This window comes from Schistocerca serialis, chromosome 8 (assembly GCF_023864345.2).
Source record: "Schistocerca serialis cubense isolate TAMUIC-IGC-003099 chromosome 8, iqSchSeri2.2, whole genome shotgun sequence".
Taxonomy (NCBI): Eukaryota; Metazoa; Arthropoda; class Insecta; order Orthoptera; family Acrididae; genus Schistocerca; species Schistocerca serialis.
The window spans coordinates 410865378-410882856 of NC_064645.1; the positions used below are offsets into that span (position 1 = coordinate 410865378).

A 17479-nucleotide genomic window follows, 5' to 3' on the forward strand; every position below is an offset into this window, starting at 1 on the left:
AAACTAGCACCCAACATTCTCAGAAGCTTTTTAAACTGAGCAAAGTCCTCCACTTTTATTTCAAGCAATAGTGTTATGTGTTAACTTTGTGTACTTTTCTTCACCCTAACATTGCTCATTGCTTTTTTTATTAAATTTTGTATTTTGTACAGATTTTTCTTCAATAACAATAATCATAATAATAATACATCAACGATGGTGGCTGCTATATTTTAAAACACAACACTGTAATCTTCCACTTTCGTATCTCATGACGCAACTTCAGTGGAAAGCCTTGTGAATTACTTGCAGCAACTTCCTGAAATTACTTGCCAAAGCGCGATTTGTATAAGTAAACTTTTGCAAGGTTTTGTTCTAGTGTAAACATCTAGCAAGTGCTTAGAGGAATTACTTGCAGGGTTTACATGCTAGTCGACACACGCCTTTAGAGAAGAAATGAAAAAAAGACCAACCGTTTTCAACACAAATTTGTATGCTTATTAGAACATAAATATGGAAATTCAAGGGACGGGAAGAAATCAGTTGAATAATAGTTTCAGTTTCTTGGGACACCTTTTGTTCTTTGGGATGTTCTCATGTTCGTGTTTTTGTATGTTAATGCAGGCAAAATGTGAAGTAATTCATCAAAAATTTTAACACTCATTCGAAAACATTGGAAACATTTCTTTTCATGTTGTTGACATTTATGAAACATTCTGTAAAACTTCTTATTTAGTAGCGTGTTACTCCATATGATGTGCACCCGTTATTCTTTTGTATGGTATTTTCTTTTAAGTATCATGAGTTCACAAATAATGACCACGTTTTCAAAATGCAAATCTACAAATGACGCCTGGATTTCTAACAAAGTTCACTGACTGTCATCCTTGTGAGCCCCCTCGACTTTGAATCTGTTTTCGTCACAGTTCAAAAATCAGCTGTGTGCTAGAAAGCTACAAAACGTTTGTAGGCAACAATTTCTTTAGAGTAAATATTCTTAATTATCTCTGAAAGGCAGGCCCCAGGCTTGACAGAATTCGTTGTTTTTGCAACTACTGGCTCATTTACACTCGAGGCGATTTTGGGGCTATCAGTTAAAATGATAAGTGCTCCCAAATTTCCACTGAGAGATTCATCATATGTTAGCGTTGTTTGTGTGCATTCAAGGAAGCAGCAACATCTGGATCATGTACTTGGGCAGTTTCAATAAAAAATTTTGTAGTACTATCACCACCAATTTCACTTAGCACTACATATCTGTTTTTCAGAACAACAAATGCATTTAATATCTCTCTGCAGTTATCACATTTCCATTCTCTGTTGTATTTTCGTCAAATTTCAGCGGAGGATCAACTATTCCACATCGAAAATGGAACTTTGTTTTGCATTCAATAGATACAACACCATTTCCGCCTGCTCTCTTGTAGAGAGTGGCCAGTAGATGCGCAGTAGGCAGGGCATGAGTGGGGAGAGCATTAGGGAGCCACTGCAGAGGCATTCCCATTTACAGCCACTCCCATCACTCAGTGCACCGAGTGTCAACTTTGTTTGCGCATTTAATAGTGATGCGGGTTTCTGGCAGATGCTGCAGGGGAAATGGCGAACGCTGGAGGGGAAGTGCCATTCTCAACTGAAGGCTACTCTCACTTTAATCGGTGACCATTCGAAAAGATATGACACCTCTGCTTTGATTAGCACCTAAAAAGAATTCTGCTGAAAATGCTTGTTAGCCATTTCTAACCATGAGAGAAGCGTCATGGGTAGTGAATTTTGTGTAAAACCTACACATTTTTCTTGTTGCCAAAACTCAGTGGAGTTTACACACTAATATGTTGTGCAGGCACAATTGTGAGAGAATTCTGAAACATCGGTTTATTAAGTTTATTAAATGAGGAACTGAGGAAAATTAAGGTCAATATCTTCTGAAAAAGCACATCCTCAGTACAAAATAAACTGTAATGTCTTTGCTTATGTGTTACCAAATTCCATAGCATTTCTCGTATCACCAGATATCGATCGCACATAAAAATTACTTTCTTTCATCGAAAAAGTCTATAGTTAGTGGAATAATATAGCAGACAATGATGGTTTGCATAATTACATTATGGCAAAATACTCTCGTGTTTGACTGCAATCATTTGCCAAAATCTAGTTTCGATATCTCAAGCAATTTATCGAATGTGCTGAATGTTGTGAATATTTCACTATGGCTTTATCATTGGAGCAGCCCAATAGCATATGAGTGTGCTACACCAAATCAATTTTCTCGAGATAGGTGACAGAGAAGAACTTCCATCCAAGTCTAAAGAAAAATTCGACATGTTAGCTAAATTTCATACACAGCAATATATTATGTAACATGCATCAAACGCAAAATCATAGCGATCCCAGTTTTCATTCTAAACTTTCGAATTTCGTGCAGTGTATTATTTATTTATTTATTTATTTCATTCGTGTTCTGTGGACTCATTAGCAATAAATCGCTTGGGTGTAGAACATGTCATTTACATAGATTTGAGACATTTATTTATAATACTAGGTTGTACAATGAATAATGTATTACATAGAAAAAAAGTTTACATGAATTGTTTTTGTAAAAATTTACAAATTACATTGAACAGACTTACAATAGCTCAAAATCAATTCACATATTCTCATACATAAATTCGTCCAGTGAGTAAATGGTTTTACTTAGAAGATATTGTTTAAGTTGGTCTTTAAAAGTAGGTGGATCAGTAACTGACATTTTTATTGCCTGAGGGAGAGCATTAAACATTTTTATGCAAGAGTAGTGTACTCCTTTTTGTACCATACTAGTGTCATAATTATGATACATGCTGTTCATTTCAAAAAGGGAATGGTTTTTACACAAGAAACACATAAGAGAGAAAATGTACTGAGACACTGTTGTGAATATTCTCAGCTCTTGGAAGAGTTTCCTGCAGGAATTCTGTAATTAACAACGCACATAATCCTAATGACTCTTTTCTGGGCTATGAGGATTTGGTTTGCCTTTGGCTGGTTTCTCCAGAACATAATTCCATAGGCCATTAGGGCATGAAAATAACCAAAATATGCTGCTTTCAAAGTATTTGAGTCACTGAATGATGCAATCGCACGAATAGCATAAATTTCTGAGCTTAGTTTTTTTATATAGGTAAGGAATGTGTAAGGACCAGTTTAGATTGCTATTAACAAGTAGACCCAGGAACTTTGCTGACTCCACTCTTGCTAAATTCCCATCATTGTATTTAACATTAATCTCACCTTCGATATTTTGGCTTGTATGAAATTGAATCAATTGAGTTTTTTCAAAATTTAGTGATAGTCCATTAGAGGTAAACCAGTTAAAGGTCTCCTGAAAAATTAAATTTACAGTGATCTCAAGATTAGTATTTGTTGAATTGTCTACCAGAATCGTCATATCATCTGCAAACAAAGTAAATTTTACCTTAGCCCTTGTACACATTGGAAGGACATTTATGAAAATAAGGAAAGTAGAGGACCCAGGATAGAGCCCTGTGGGACTCCACAGTTTATTGTGCCCCAAGAAGAGGACACTGGTTCCCCATTAGCGTCGTTTACCATGACTTCCGGTTTCCGATCCTTTAAATACTAGGCAAGCCACATCCCTGCTTCTCCAGTTAACCCATAAAATTCCGCCTTTCTCCGAAAAATCTCATGGTTCACGCAATCGAACGCCTTAGAAAGATCACAAAAATTTCAGTTGGAGACATTTTATTATTGATTGATTCAAGAATTGCATTGGTGAAAGAATATATTGCATCTTTGTTGAGAGGTTTTTCTGGAAACCAAATTGATTTTTATTGAGAATATTGTATTTACTAAGATGTTCAAGAATCCTTTGGTGTACAAGTTTCTCGAGAATCTTGGACAAACAAGTCAAGAGTGAAATAGGACGATAATTGGTTACTTCGTTTCTGTCACCCTTCTTGTACAATGGTTTCACAACTGCATATTTAAGTCTATCAGGGACAATTTCTAGTCTCAGTGATTCATTTAGGATGTAGCACAGGACTTCACAAATAAAAATGTGTGTGTGTTTCAACACTTTGATGGAAATACCATCAATACCAGTTGAGTTTTTGTTTTCCATGGTCCTTATTATCTTCTTAATTTCCTCAACAGTGACAGGAGGCATGCTAATCTGGGGTGTTGCACTAAGTCCACTTCTTTGCAAAAGATTCAGAGCCTCATTTATAGAACCATTGCACCCTAGTTTATCTGCTGCAGTCAAAAAATGCTTGTTGAAAATCTTTGCAACATTTTCAGCTTTATCGATGATATTCCCATTATGTGTAACTTCAATATTTTCTGCATCGTTTGAGTAACTACCAGTTTCTCTTTTAATAATACCCCAGATGGTTTTTATTTTGTTGCCAGAATTATCTATTTCTGATTTGATGAACATACTTCTTGCCTTTATCAGAACTTCATTTAAGATCTTGCAGTATCTTTTATAATGAGCTCTTATTTCAGGATCATTTGTATTTCTGGGAGAAAATAAAGCAGTCTTTTAGTCCTACATGATGGTTTTATTCCATTTGTGTGCCACTGTTTGCTGGTATGGCTCTGGTACTTGTTCTTTGCAGTTCTTAGAGGGAAGACAGCTTTAAAGTGGCACATAAATTCATTTATAAATAGATTAAATTTGTCATTGACTTTCAGTGCTCTATGAATTGGACTCCACTCGATGAGTTGATGATAACTGTTGAACATCACGAGATTTTCATTATTAATTACCCTAAATGACCTTTTACAGACTTTGTCCTTCTTGTGTGGCCATATATCATTGATAGTTAGCAATTGGCTGTCATGGTCTGAAAGACCATTTAGGACTTGTTTTATTGTTGTGGTGTTTCTATTCTCATCAATGAAAATGTTATCCATAAGACTTGAAGAGTGGTTCGTAACCCTTGTAGGGAAGTCTACCATGGGTGTGAGGTTGTTTGTGTTCATTATATGTAGCAGGTCAGCTCTACTACTATCATAATCTAGAAAATTAATGTTAAAGTCTCCTAAGACTACAGTATTTTTATTTTTTTAATATATATGGCATAGAAGAGCTTCGAGTTGCTTACAGAACATACATTGCTTCCTTGATGGGGCCCTATACACTGTTACTACAATGAGTGACAGGGTCTTGGAGCTAATTTCTATACCACAAGCTTCAAAATGCTGATCATAACAGTATTTTGTGAGCCTTAAAGATCTATACATTATATTCTTTTTTACATATATTATTACACCACCCTTCTGCATACTGTTTCTACAAAAATTTGAGGCAATATGAAAACCATTTAGCTTCAGCATATTGGTACCCTCCTTTACATGGTGTTCGGTAAAACAAAGGAAATTGGCACTATCAATAGTATTACTGTCACTAATACTCATTGTCAACAGTTCTAGTTTACTTATTAGCCCCCTTATATTTTGATGGAAAATACACAGTTTGTCAGATTTAGTATTGACTTTCTGAGGAAGTGAGTTGCTAGGTTTCAAGATGGGTGAGTTTTTACACATTCTCGTTAGATAATTGATCTTTTGCTGAGTGCCATTTCTGACTGACTTACCTTTCCCCTTTTTGTTGCAAACCATAAAAAATCTTGATTTAGAAGAGCAGGATTCCTAGGCGTCAAGCTCCTCTTTTGATTATAGACTGCTGCAGGCCTTGGTGACACTACAGTAGTTTTGATGGAACACTGTGATCTAATTGTTGGTCCTGCTGCAGTTAATGTTTCAGGTGCTGTGTAGTTGATGTATCTGAAGTTGATGACACTTCCACTCATTTGATTGTAGACTGATGCAGGCCTTGGTGACACTACAGTAACTTTGATGGTGCACTGTCATCAAGTTGTTGATCCTGCTGCAGTTAATGTTAATGTTTCTGGTGCTGTAGTTGGAGTTAATGACTCTTCCACTGTTGACAGGACAGTTGATGTAGTAGAAACTGAGCTTGACAAATTATCTATGTCGATTTCTTTACTTGAATTGTTTCTCAATTTATCCGAAGTCACTGCAGTTGTACCATTCTGTGATCCTAGATTAGGCTCCACCATACTTACTATTATTGGTGGATACTGTGATTCATTGAATTGATTTAGGTGTTCCAGTATTAAGTCACACAATATAGATTTGCCACTGCTGTTCCTGTGCATACCATGCATTGTGAAGTCCTCTCTTAGACTGGCAGCTTTAAGAAATCTCACGTTGCAGAACAGTTTGTACATTTTCTCAATTTTACGATTTGTAATTTCTATTTCTTTATTTACACAAGATGTTTTTGTTACGTCATGTCGCTCAGGAATACTAACAATAATTATATTGAGTGCTGGCACACACTCTAGCATTTTCTTCAGATCTCTTATTGCATGTTTCGCTTCGTTTTTGCAAACATCATTTGCTCCAGCTATTATTATAAATGAGTTATTTGAACCCGAGTCTTTGTATTTGTGGATTCTTTCGTAACAACATGCAGAGGCGCACCTGGTTTCACTAGACCCATAACATTTACCTTTTCCATTTTTTCTTTCAGTGTTTCAGCTAGCCCTCTTCCATGACTGTCTGAGAATAAGTAAATATTTTCTTGATTTACTTTCAAATTTTAAGCTCTGTCATTTTTCCCCAGCAATAAAGTGTTCCCTTTATCATCACATTTGTTTCTAATGTATAATGTCTTATTTCCAGGTGAACATCACAGTAACTATGAACATTAACGAAACGATGAACACATCATTATTAACCTGACATAAATCTATAAGTAACGTAAAAATGAATTTTTTTACTAAATGGGTTCTTTAAAATCGCATGAGAATGTTAGCAAGGCGTGAGCCTCGATTCTGTCATCGCAGACTGGCTGAAAGGTGGCAAACACTGTGGGCCTCTCCTTCTGAACAAACAAATAAAATCTCCCAGAGCTCTGGACGAAAACCGGTCACTGCGCATTGGTCATCGTATCCTGTGCAGACTCTACTATTTACTTACGCTAGGTATGCAGCCAGCATCTTATTGCTAAAGTGGTACAGCAGATACAAGCCTAACAATGCCCTCTCTCTGGAACGAGACATTTTATATTGGCGAGCCAATAATGAATAATACAACATTGTTGTTGTAACCCAAAAAGCTTTTGCTATAGAACTACCTCAAATCTTTAGGCCCTTCCTTTGAGACAAAGACATGTTAATGTACACGGAATTTAACTTTAGTGCATATTCAGAATTTGACATTTTTTGCTGCAGATCTCCAATTGTAATGAAACAGAAATAATAGCGCAGCCAATCTTACAGATGTGTAAGTATATGTGGTTCACATAGTCTGGAAAATGTGTACCACAATCTATACTTTACATCTGAAATCTACTGTGGGGGGGGGGGGGGGGGGGGGTTCACCAGCTGAAGAATGTTCATCACACTAATTTTCAACATTGTTGTGATGGTTGTATATTTCTTATAGTACAAAATAACGGAATATTGTGCGAATTAAGTTATTTTTACAGCTCCCATACTAATCTGTCATGTTAGCAGGAATTTGCTGTTGGGTTTCGATGTTGCAAGCCAGTAATTTCATAGAGGAACAACAGCATGCTGACAGCAAAATATCTGCCAGTGGGCCGCTGTTGGCAGAGATGTTGTTTCTTTTCGACAGCTGCAATTAAATGAAACCTGTTGAATAAATGAAGAGAGAATGTTTTACCTGTCCATAGTCGCTGGAACTAGGAATTGAGAGTGCAACTGCAGACTTTCCCTCTTTGATTGGTTTCCAGCAGACGTGTTTTCATTCAAGCATCAGCTGTAGTTAGTTAAAGATGGCGGTCGAGATTGCGGTACTGTGATAGCATACATAAGAGAATGCCACGCCCCCCGTGGTGAGTTTGTTAATAGTTGACAGCTGCAATAAGAAAGACAGTTGCGTGTATCAAAATTTGCGGTATATATAGTTCAGTCAATTTGAAAAATTACGTTTATTTGTCCAAATTCCTGTTAGTGTTGTTGTGCAACTCATGGATCCAGACAAATTTTTTAGTTGAGATCTGCTTTGACAATCACTTACTGTTTGTTGAATATTTTTGGTCAGCGGATGACGCGTGTCTGAAAGTAAAGATAATGTAAAACGCGTTTACTGTTGACTGATAAGTAGTCACAATTGACGCTGGTCTGTCGGTAGTGGAGGAGAATACCGAAGACACGAAAAAAACTGTCGATTTAATCGACAACAGCTTCAAAATGCACACCCCACACATGTAATTTTAATTTTTAATAATTTCAGACATAAAGAAGAGAAGATCGTAGCTGTGCAGAAATACCGTCAGATGGTTAAGGCGTGCCAGTAAGCCCTTTAGGGGAAAAAAAGCGTGATGGAAAGTCATGCAAGTGCTACTTTCGAACCAGAAGCATCATGTGCTTGAGAGAACTGATGTGTCTTAAGGTTATGACTGATCAGAATCACATCCATTGCTTGTAAATAGTAATTTAAACCGTATGAAGGAACGCTGAACCTAAGCAGTGCGATTTGTTTTTCTTTCCTGACGAGAATTATAAGTAAGAGAGCTAATTACTAACTCCAACAAAGAATAATTTTAAAAATCTGTTTTAATATTTTATCCAGTCGGCATTAATGTAGAAGCAATTAAAAAAATGGCATTAATTCACATTTAGAATTGTTTGTTACCAGGCATGTATGATGCATGAGAAACTGAAATGAGTGCTGCCGAAATCACCATGCCTGTGAATGTTTATAAAGTTACTTGACATCAAACACATAGTGACAACGAAAGTATACCAGTCTTGTATGCCTGTGAACCTGGACAAGTAGGCCCCTAAGCAAGACTGTTCATTTAAGTGCTGTAGCGTTAGCTGTTAGCAGTTTAGCACTGTTTCAGTGGCCAAAGTTCTTCTATATTCTGAAAGCCCGTATAATGTATTGTGTCCAGTTTTGATTATTAATATGAGTTGTCATTGTTATTATGTTTTAGTGATGTGTGTCACTCAATTGAATTGTGTATGGTACCAACAAATTGTACCAATTTAAGAGAAAATTGAAACAATTCCTCAGTCCCTGAATCAATGTGTCCTTGATAAGAATTAATTGGTCAGATATGTATCACAGCTGAGAATTGTTCAGCAGGGAGCTTATTATCATTTGACAGGTTTAACATACGTCTTATTTAACGGAAACCAATTTGCATCCATATGCCCTACTGTAAATAAGCTCATCTCTAATTTTATCTCTTTTTTTCCTTCATTCATTTTTTGTTAACCGTTGTGCTAGGCAGGAAAATTTACTTCATCCCAGTTCTTGGAAAGTTTAAAAATAATTTACCTCAAACAACATTGTCGCTTGATGTGACCGGTTCAGTCTAGATGCTTCTTTTCAGCAACGATGCACCGACATCAGATATAGCACAACTAATAAGAATTTCAACAGTGTGAGGCATATGTGTATGCATTATACTGTCAATGTGGAAAAATAAGTTTAAATAATGTTCTTGTGCTCATTGCATTTCAACATTGGTTATTTCACAGGTTTGGAGCTTTTCTCTTTCATATATGGCGTTTATGCATCTATTGGAATCTGAATCACTGACATATCAGTAAATAGTAATTAGTTTTGGTACAGAATGTGTTGGCCAATATGTGTTTCTTCGACATCTTCTATGATGCCATAGTTTGCCTTATTACTGTGTTGCACAAGATAAGATTCATAGTCTGCAAATGCGACAGGTGTCCTAAAGATTTTTCAGTCGGTGACTTTCAATAGTGGGACATTATTTTAACTTGCAGTAGCAGTTGATGGGCTACAATCTTCTGACACATCGCAGACTGAATTAGCAGACATTTGGTTTTCTTCTGCATACTAAATTTCATTCTTGTTTTATCTTATTAAAGTGTGAACATTAGTAAGCCCTTCATTATCTTCTATTCTTGCTTATAAATGACATTATCGAGGGCAACAAGTTGAGTCGTGTTTTAAAATTTTATCAAAACCATATATCCAAAGATTCTGACAAAATTAAGAGATTGCAGTTAATTATTTACACAAATAAACTTTTAACAAAATACTCGTGATTTTAAATTGAACAAAATGTTCTGGCTTCGTGGTGTAGTTGAACATGGTGTTTGTACCAAATTCACTATAGAACAAACAGCCAGTCCAAAGTTGCAAATTTTACTTTTTTGTTCACTTGATGAGTAGTTTTTGGCCGAGACCGATTTTCAAATCATCGTAACATAGGCGCAAAAGGGTATTTCTGAAGATGTGAAAACCATCTGAGATTTATCTGTATGCACTTAAATGTTCATTGCACATTTTTGACATTGTTTTCACATCTTCGGAAATGCCATTTTCGACTATGTTATGATGATTTGAAAATGGGTCTCGGCCTGAAACTAGTCATCGAGTGAATAAGAATGTAAAATTTGCAACTTTGGACTGATTTTTTGTTTCTACTGATTAACAGAAATTGATGACCAACACCTACTCCTGCATGCTGGAAGTTCATAACTTCACTATACATAAAATTAATGTAAAACTGTGAAACGTGGTGTACCAATAGAGATTTTGGATACATTGTTGTTGTTGTCATCATCATCATCGTCACCTTCTGTCGGAAGACTGGTCTGGTGCAGCTCTCCACACTAGTCTATTCTTTGCAAACATCTTCATTTCTGAAAAACTACTGCAACCTTGCAACCTACATCCATTTGAAACTGTGTACTTTATTCATCACTTGGTTTCCATCTTCAGCTATAACTCCCACCCACTACAGTTCTTTCCAGTACTAAATTGATGATTCCTTGATATCTCAGACTGTGTTGAATAAACTGATTCTTTCCTTTACTCAAGTTGTACCACAAATTTCTTTTCTCCCCAGTTCTGTTTATCTCCTAATTAGTTATGTACGCAACACGTCTTATCTCAAGCATTTTTCTGTAGCACCACATTTCAAAAGCTATTCTGTTTCTGGATATGATACTTACATAATTTAAAATAATCTTTACACATAGAAAATTCTTAAACTTACCTATTTCAAGACCTTATATGTGATATTTTAATGCAAGGAAAATTTTCTAGTGAGTTTAATATTGATGCATAAATTGGTGCTCTGCTATTTCAGGTACTCTGATTTTTAGGTGTATCTCTTCCACATCACGTGGTCTGACTATGCTGACGACAGTTTTACAACTTATAAACACATATGTTTTCTCTAGGTTTTTCCTCTGCTTTAGTTAGGCTTGATTTATGTTTTTTGCTATGTAATCTGTTCATTTTGTTCTGAGATTCAGCATCACCTCATCACTTGTGTTTTGAACATGATGTGAACCATCCTGTACCAGCTAATTTGCTAATGTTTAACCTCGGTTCTTTCTGTTTTCTAACCAATCTTCCTCATACAGTAAAAGTTTTGCACATATCATTTAATGATTACACTGGAATCTTGTGTGGCTATTTTAACTAGGGCATGTCTAATTTTGTTCTATATCCTTGTCCAGCCTCAGATAAAGCTCAGTCTGTGTGAGCTATGTGTTGGTGGAACCCAGCACTCTAAACTACCTTTCCCTTTAATTTGCTGCTGCTCATAAATGGAATACCGCTATCTGACTAGGTACTCAATTATTTGAAGAAGTTATGATATAGTGTTTTAAAGCTCATCTTCAGACTTCATCTTCCTCTCCATGTATCTCTTTAAATTACTACGGAGATTTTTCTTTTCTGGGAAGAGTGTTTCAGTTTAGTTGCTGGTGTGACTGTCATGATTTTGGCTATGTTTGAATCTTTAGTTCACAGCTGAATATCTACCCCATCCTTGTCTAATATGATCTTGGGCTCTGTATAGTAACCATGTTGCTGAAACAATATTCCTTGTGAACTGAAGTCCATTTCAGGCATAAGCGTAGACCTGAAAGAATTGCTTAAAAATGAAAATAAACATGATTTGGACAAACAATATGAATACCCCATTTCTGGGGCTGTAATATATTCAGAAGGATGTAGGTTGCAGTAAGTACTGGGAGATGAAGACGCTTGCACAGGATAGAGTAGCATGGAGAGTTGCATAAATCAGTCTCAGGACTGAAGACCACAACAACAACAACAGTATTTAGTGTCATGTGTAAAATGCAAACTTCATAAGAAAACTTTGTCACTAAAAACAGCTTTGAAAGAACCTTACTGAAAAAGGCAGAAGGGCATTAAAGAACATAGTTACCTCTAATAAAAACACCACTAGCATTGTATGTGGCCTGTGAGTTTAATTTGCACCTTACAGGGTAAAAAGAAAACATTGCAATGGGAACACCAGAAATAAAGCATACATCCTATTGCCAACCTTCTTGTAAACTAGGAGGAAGCTAAGAAGAGACGTCCAGATATATATATCTATAATCTGCAAAATATTATGAAGTGGATGGCTGAGAGATGTTCTTGTTATGCCATGTATTGAGGTTTCCATTTGTGTGTGGAACATGGGATGACTGGCTGCTTGAATGCCTCTAGGTGCAATGGAATTGATCTGAACTTGCCTTTGTAGTCCCTATGGGAGCTTTGTGCAGATGAATGTATATTTGTACAATCCTCACTTAGTACTGGTCACTGAAACTTTGTAAGTAAGCTTTCATGAGACACATGGCATATGTCAGTTAAGGTTTTTCAGCACCTCTGTGAAATTCTCCTGTGGGTCAAACAAACTCGTGACCATTCATGCTGCCCTTCTTTTAACATGTTCAATATCTCTTGCAAATACTGTTTGATATGCGTCTCTCACATTTTGGAAATATTTTATGATGAGATACGCAAGTATAAAACAATCACCCTTACAGACGACTGAATTTTTCCCAGTATCTTGCCAATGAACTGAAGTCTACCACCTGCTATACCCTTGTCTGAGCCTGTTTCATTCGATTTCAGATCATTACAAATTGTTACCCCCAAGTAGTTGTATGAGTTGACTGATTTTGTCACACATAATTGTAATATAAGGATACCACGTTTTTGTGTTTTGAGAAGTCCGCAGTTCTACATTTCAAACATTCAAAGCAAGTTACCAATCTTTGGATCAGTTTGAAACCTTATTAAGATTTGACTGAATTTTTATGCAGTTTTTTAGACAGTACTTTTTTTTATAGATGACTGCATTGTCTGCAAAAAGTCTGAGGCTATTATTGTTGTTGTCTGCTGGGTCATTAATATGTGGCATGAACAGCATACTTTCCTCGGGCACACCATAAGTTACTTCTACATCTATTGAGAACTCTCCATGCAAAATAACATAATGTTTCCTCCCTGTCTAGAAATCTTCAATTCAGTCACAAATTTTGTTTGATATCCCAAGTGCAAGGAGCTCAAAATCTACCTTATTGACTAATGGAAACATGAATGTTATCCATTGATTCTGTTTTTCACACTGTTGCATGCCACAAGATGCATTTGTACATGGTTACCAGTCGAAGCATGAAATCCAGACTCTTTTCTTTCAAATTTGATTGGAGGTTCTGCAACAGTTTTATTCTCAAACTGTGTTCTGCAGCTGATGTTATGCTCACACTGAAACAGAAACTGTGATCCAAGAAATCAGTTTAGTTGATCATGCTTATTCAACGGTGCAAATGCTGTTACAAACATTTATAGTGTTAGCAACATTTACATGTACATAAATATTCTGCAAGCTACCAAACAGTGCACGGCAGAAGGCACCTTGTACTACTTTTATCATTCTCTTTCCTGGTCTACTAACAAATGGAAAGAGGCAAAAATGAATGCCAAAGTGTTTCTGTATAAGCCCTGATTTCTCATATCTTGTCTTGGTGGTCCTTCCGTGAGATGTATGTTGGTGGCAGTAAGATAGTTCTGCAATGTTTCATAAATACTGGTTCTCTAAACTTTCTCAGTAGTGTTTTGCGAAAAGAATACTTTCTTCCCTCCAGTCATTTCCATTCAAGTTCACGGAGCATATCCATACTATCAGTAACAGTTCTGACTGCATGCCTCTGAATTGCTTCCATGTCTGCTGTAATCCAAGCTGGTGGGGATCCCAAACACTTGAGCAGTAGTCAAGAATGGGTCACTCAAGTGTCTTACTCATGGTCTGCTTTATAGATGAGCTACACTTTCCTAGGATTTTCCCAATAAAGTGAAGTTGACCATTTGTTTTCTCTATCACTTACCTTCCACTCTCATTCCATTTCATGCCACTTTCCTTTTTTATGCCTAAATATTTGACTGATGTGACTGTGTCTCACAGCACCCAACCAGTACTGTATTCAAACATTACAGGATTATTTTTTCTATTCATCTCCATTAACTTAAATTGTTCCACATTAGAACAAGCTGCCATGCATCACACCAAGTAGAAATTGTATCCAAGTCATCTTGTATCATTCTATAGTCGCCCAACAATGTTGAAACTTTTTCACATACTAGAGTGTCATTGGCAAGCCACAGACTGTTGCCCACCACATCTGTCAAACCATTTATGGATATAAAGAACAAGAGCAGTCCTGTCACATCTCCCTTGATAATACCTTTGTCTCTGACAAACACAAGGGGAATACAGTAGGGGAATGCAGCTTCCAAGATAAAGATATTCCATCTCACTTGCCTGGATATGCCTATGATCCTGTTAATAATTTCCTTGACATTCACAATTACCAGATTTGGTTATTATCATGGCTCTGTGGTCTATCTTTTTAGGGTATCATCCATGATTTCTGGAAGCAAATAAACGTCAGCTATTTAGATTCATGTTGGGGAACAAATCAAGGACTGTAATGCTGTTATAATACCACCACTTACGTTGGTTGTAAGAAAATCTGGGAAAAGTGAGACAATATTTTTATGCATAAAAGTGACAGATAATTTATTATAAATTAAGAGGCAGAATTGCTGGCTGTTACTTATCTTCAGGAGGTGCATTATGTAGTACTACTGATTGAGACATATATAAGTACTTGATATTACCCTAGTTTTCAGTCTTATGGGTTCTTTCCTTCTTTTTAACCTTCCAAAGCTCGCCCCCCCCCCCCCCCCTCCAAAGAAGGACTAATAATTCCAAAAGCTAGGGTACTGTCATGTACTTTTATATGTCTGTTGGTAGTACTAATATAAATGGCTAGATAAAAAAATCTACTCATCAAGTGGCGGAAGGAGAACACGTATACGAAGAAAGATTTAACTTTTACAAGCTTTTGGTGCCAGTGGCTTCTTCTTCTGGCAGAAGAGTTGACGAGGAAGGAAGAGGGGTGACTGGAGAGTTGGGAATGGGGCAGAGTTCAGAAAACTCACCCAGAACCCTGGATCAGGGGAGACTTACCATACAGGATGAGAAGGAAAGACTGAATGTTGGGGGACGTTGTATGTGTGTAAGTTACTCAACACTGACACCTGATTGTGAAAGTCTCAAGTCACCTGCGAAAGGAAACTGTACTGCTATGGCCATGTTAATAGAGAAGAAGTCATATTTATAGTTTCAGTTGATCAGAAGCTATGTCGATTCATTGTAGAGATTTACTGGGATGGAGGAGACTGTTACCCATCTTATGTCTTGCTGCAGCAGTGTCATCTGCTGGAATAGATACCGTTCATATAGTCATTGCAGCAGTAATATTAACTGAATGGTTGGCTGGGACACACTGCTGGGTAGGTTCTCCAGTCAAACAGCAAAGGTTTCCTTTCTTCATGCTTGTTGGCATCTTTTCTTTGTGAAACATGTCATGAGTTTATCTATTTAGTGTCATGTTTGTGGTGTTGGTGACAAAACTGTAGGAAGAAGATGAAACACAGTATCTACATATACCCTTCTCCTCTCAAATAACACTATGGGGGCTGCTGAGCTTAAAATCCCATTCTCTGAAGATTGGATCACCGGAAACTAAGTTACTTACCATCATTCTTGAGACATTGCGGAAAGTTCTAGAAACTGAACCTAGCACTTTATGAGATCAGGTGTCCAAATACTATCTATGAAAATATTTTCACCTTGCAAATTTGAACTGGCTATGTACGAGTCAGTTACCAATGCACAAGTATATGTTAATCTTTCAGACGTGGACTGTGCCATTATCAGTGAAAAACTGTTTAAAAATGTGTATACTTAATGATGTTGTGGCCTATACTGCATGAGAAGTGAATCATTGGTGAATGTGAGCAAAGAGAGTGGCTGACTGATCAGTGTATTTAGTTAGTTAGCATGTTCCATATATTGTTATGATGTGGAATGAGTTATTTTATATTCACATTGCAGATTATTTAGTAATTCCTAGCCACTGTCTTTCACACATAATAGTAATAGAAATTCTTCTTTGGAGTAGGAGGAGTTGTCAGGGAAACTTTATTAGTTTGTTATCAGATTTTGCTTTGCTGCCTGTCAGACATTTTATAACACTGGGTAAGTGATCAAATATTTTGTTGCAGCATTGTGTATCCCTTTTGTGCCAAAGAAAACCTTAGTGAGGAGTAATGAATGTTATTTTTCGTTCTGGTATTATATTTATGTACCTCATCGTTTCTTCTGAACTGTAGTGGGTTATTTACAGTAAACTTAATGAGGAAATAAATAAACTGTGAAGCAGTAGTCAGAATGCCCAACTCCTTAAACAGATGTCTGTAAGATGATTGTGGGTGAGCACCACATATTATTCTTACAGCATGTTTTTGCGGGATGAAGACTTTCTTTCTTAAAGATGAAAATCAAACAATGGAAAATCCAGGATGGAATGTAACAATACCAGGGAAGGAAAGTTGCTACTCACGATATAGCGGAGATGCTGAGCCGTGATAGGCATAATTGTGTGAATCTTTTTAGTGTGCCTATCGCGACTCAGCATCTCCGCTATATGGTGAGTATCAACTTTCCTTCTCTGGTATTGTTTCTTAAAGGTGAGCTATCACAGAACATAATTCCATGTGGTGGTATCAAATGAAAAAATGCAAAAGATGTTAGCCGACTGATTTGTCTCTCCCTAAGATTTGCAATGATTCTAAGTGCAAATGTGGCCAAACTAAGTTGTTTTAGGAGTTCCAAAATGTGTTTTTTCCTTTTTAAATTGTCGTCAGTGTGGGGCCCTAAGAATTTTGAAGTTTCCAGCCTATTTATTTCCTCACCATGTGCTACACTTGTTGGTTTAGTACCTCTAGATGTGCAGAATGAGTACGGTGTGTCTTTTTAAAATTGAGAGTTAGACGATTTGCAGAAAACCAGTCAATGATACTTTTTAAGAACTTTGTTTGCCATTTCTCCTGCTCCTGTATGTATGCTTGGATTGACTACAATACTAGTGTCATCTGCAAAAATAACTAATTCTGCTTCTTGTGTATGAGACAGATCATTTACATGTACGAGGAACAGTAGTGGACCTAAGATTGAATCTTGAACATGATTTCTCCCCAGTGAGAATTATGTCACTGGACTTTATTGCTTGATTTACTGAATACAACTTTCTGCATTCAGTGTTAAGCCTGAACTGGAGTCCATTTGAGTATACTGCCT

At 36.7% G+C, this 17479-nt stretch overlaps 1 protein-coding gene across 2 annotated transcripts in view; it reads left to right on the forward strand.

Moving 5' to 3' along the window:
* Positions 1-7734: 7734 nt before the first annotated feature.
* LOC126416169 (uncharacterized) overlaps positions 7735-17479 on the forward strand; it is a 288059-nt gene continuing 278314 nt past the window's right edge. Inside the window, exon 1 of one of the 2 annotated variants that reach the window (XM_050083741.1) lies at positions 7735-7864. In XM_050083741.1, the coding sequence (XP_049939698.1) occupies positions 7848-7864 (17 nt within the window). In that variant the 5' untranslated portion in view covers positions 7735-7847. Of the gene's footprint in view, positions 7865-8080; positions 8240-17479 lie in introns of those variants that run through there. The other variant, XM_050083740.1, reaches the window with a different exon arrangement.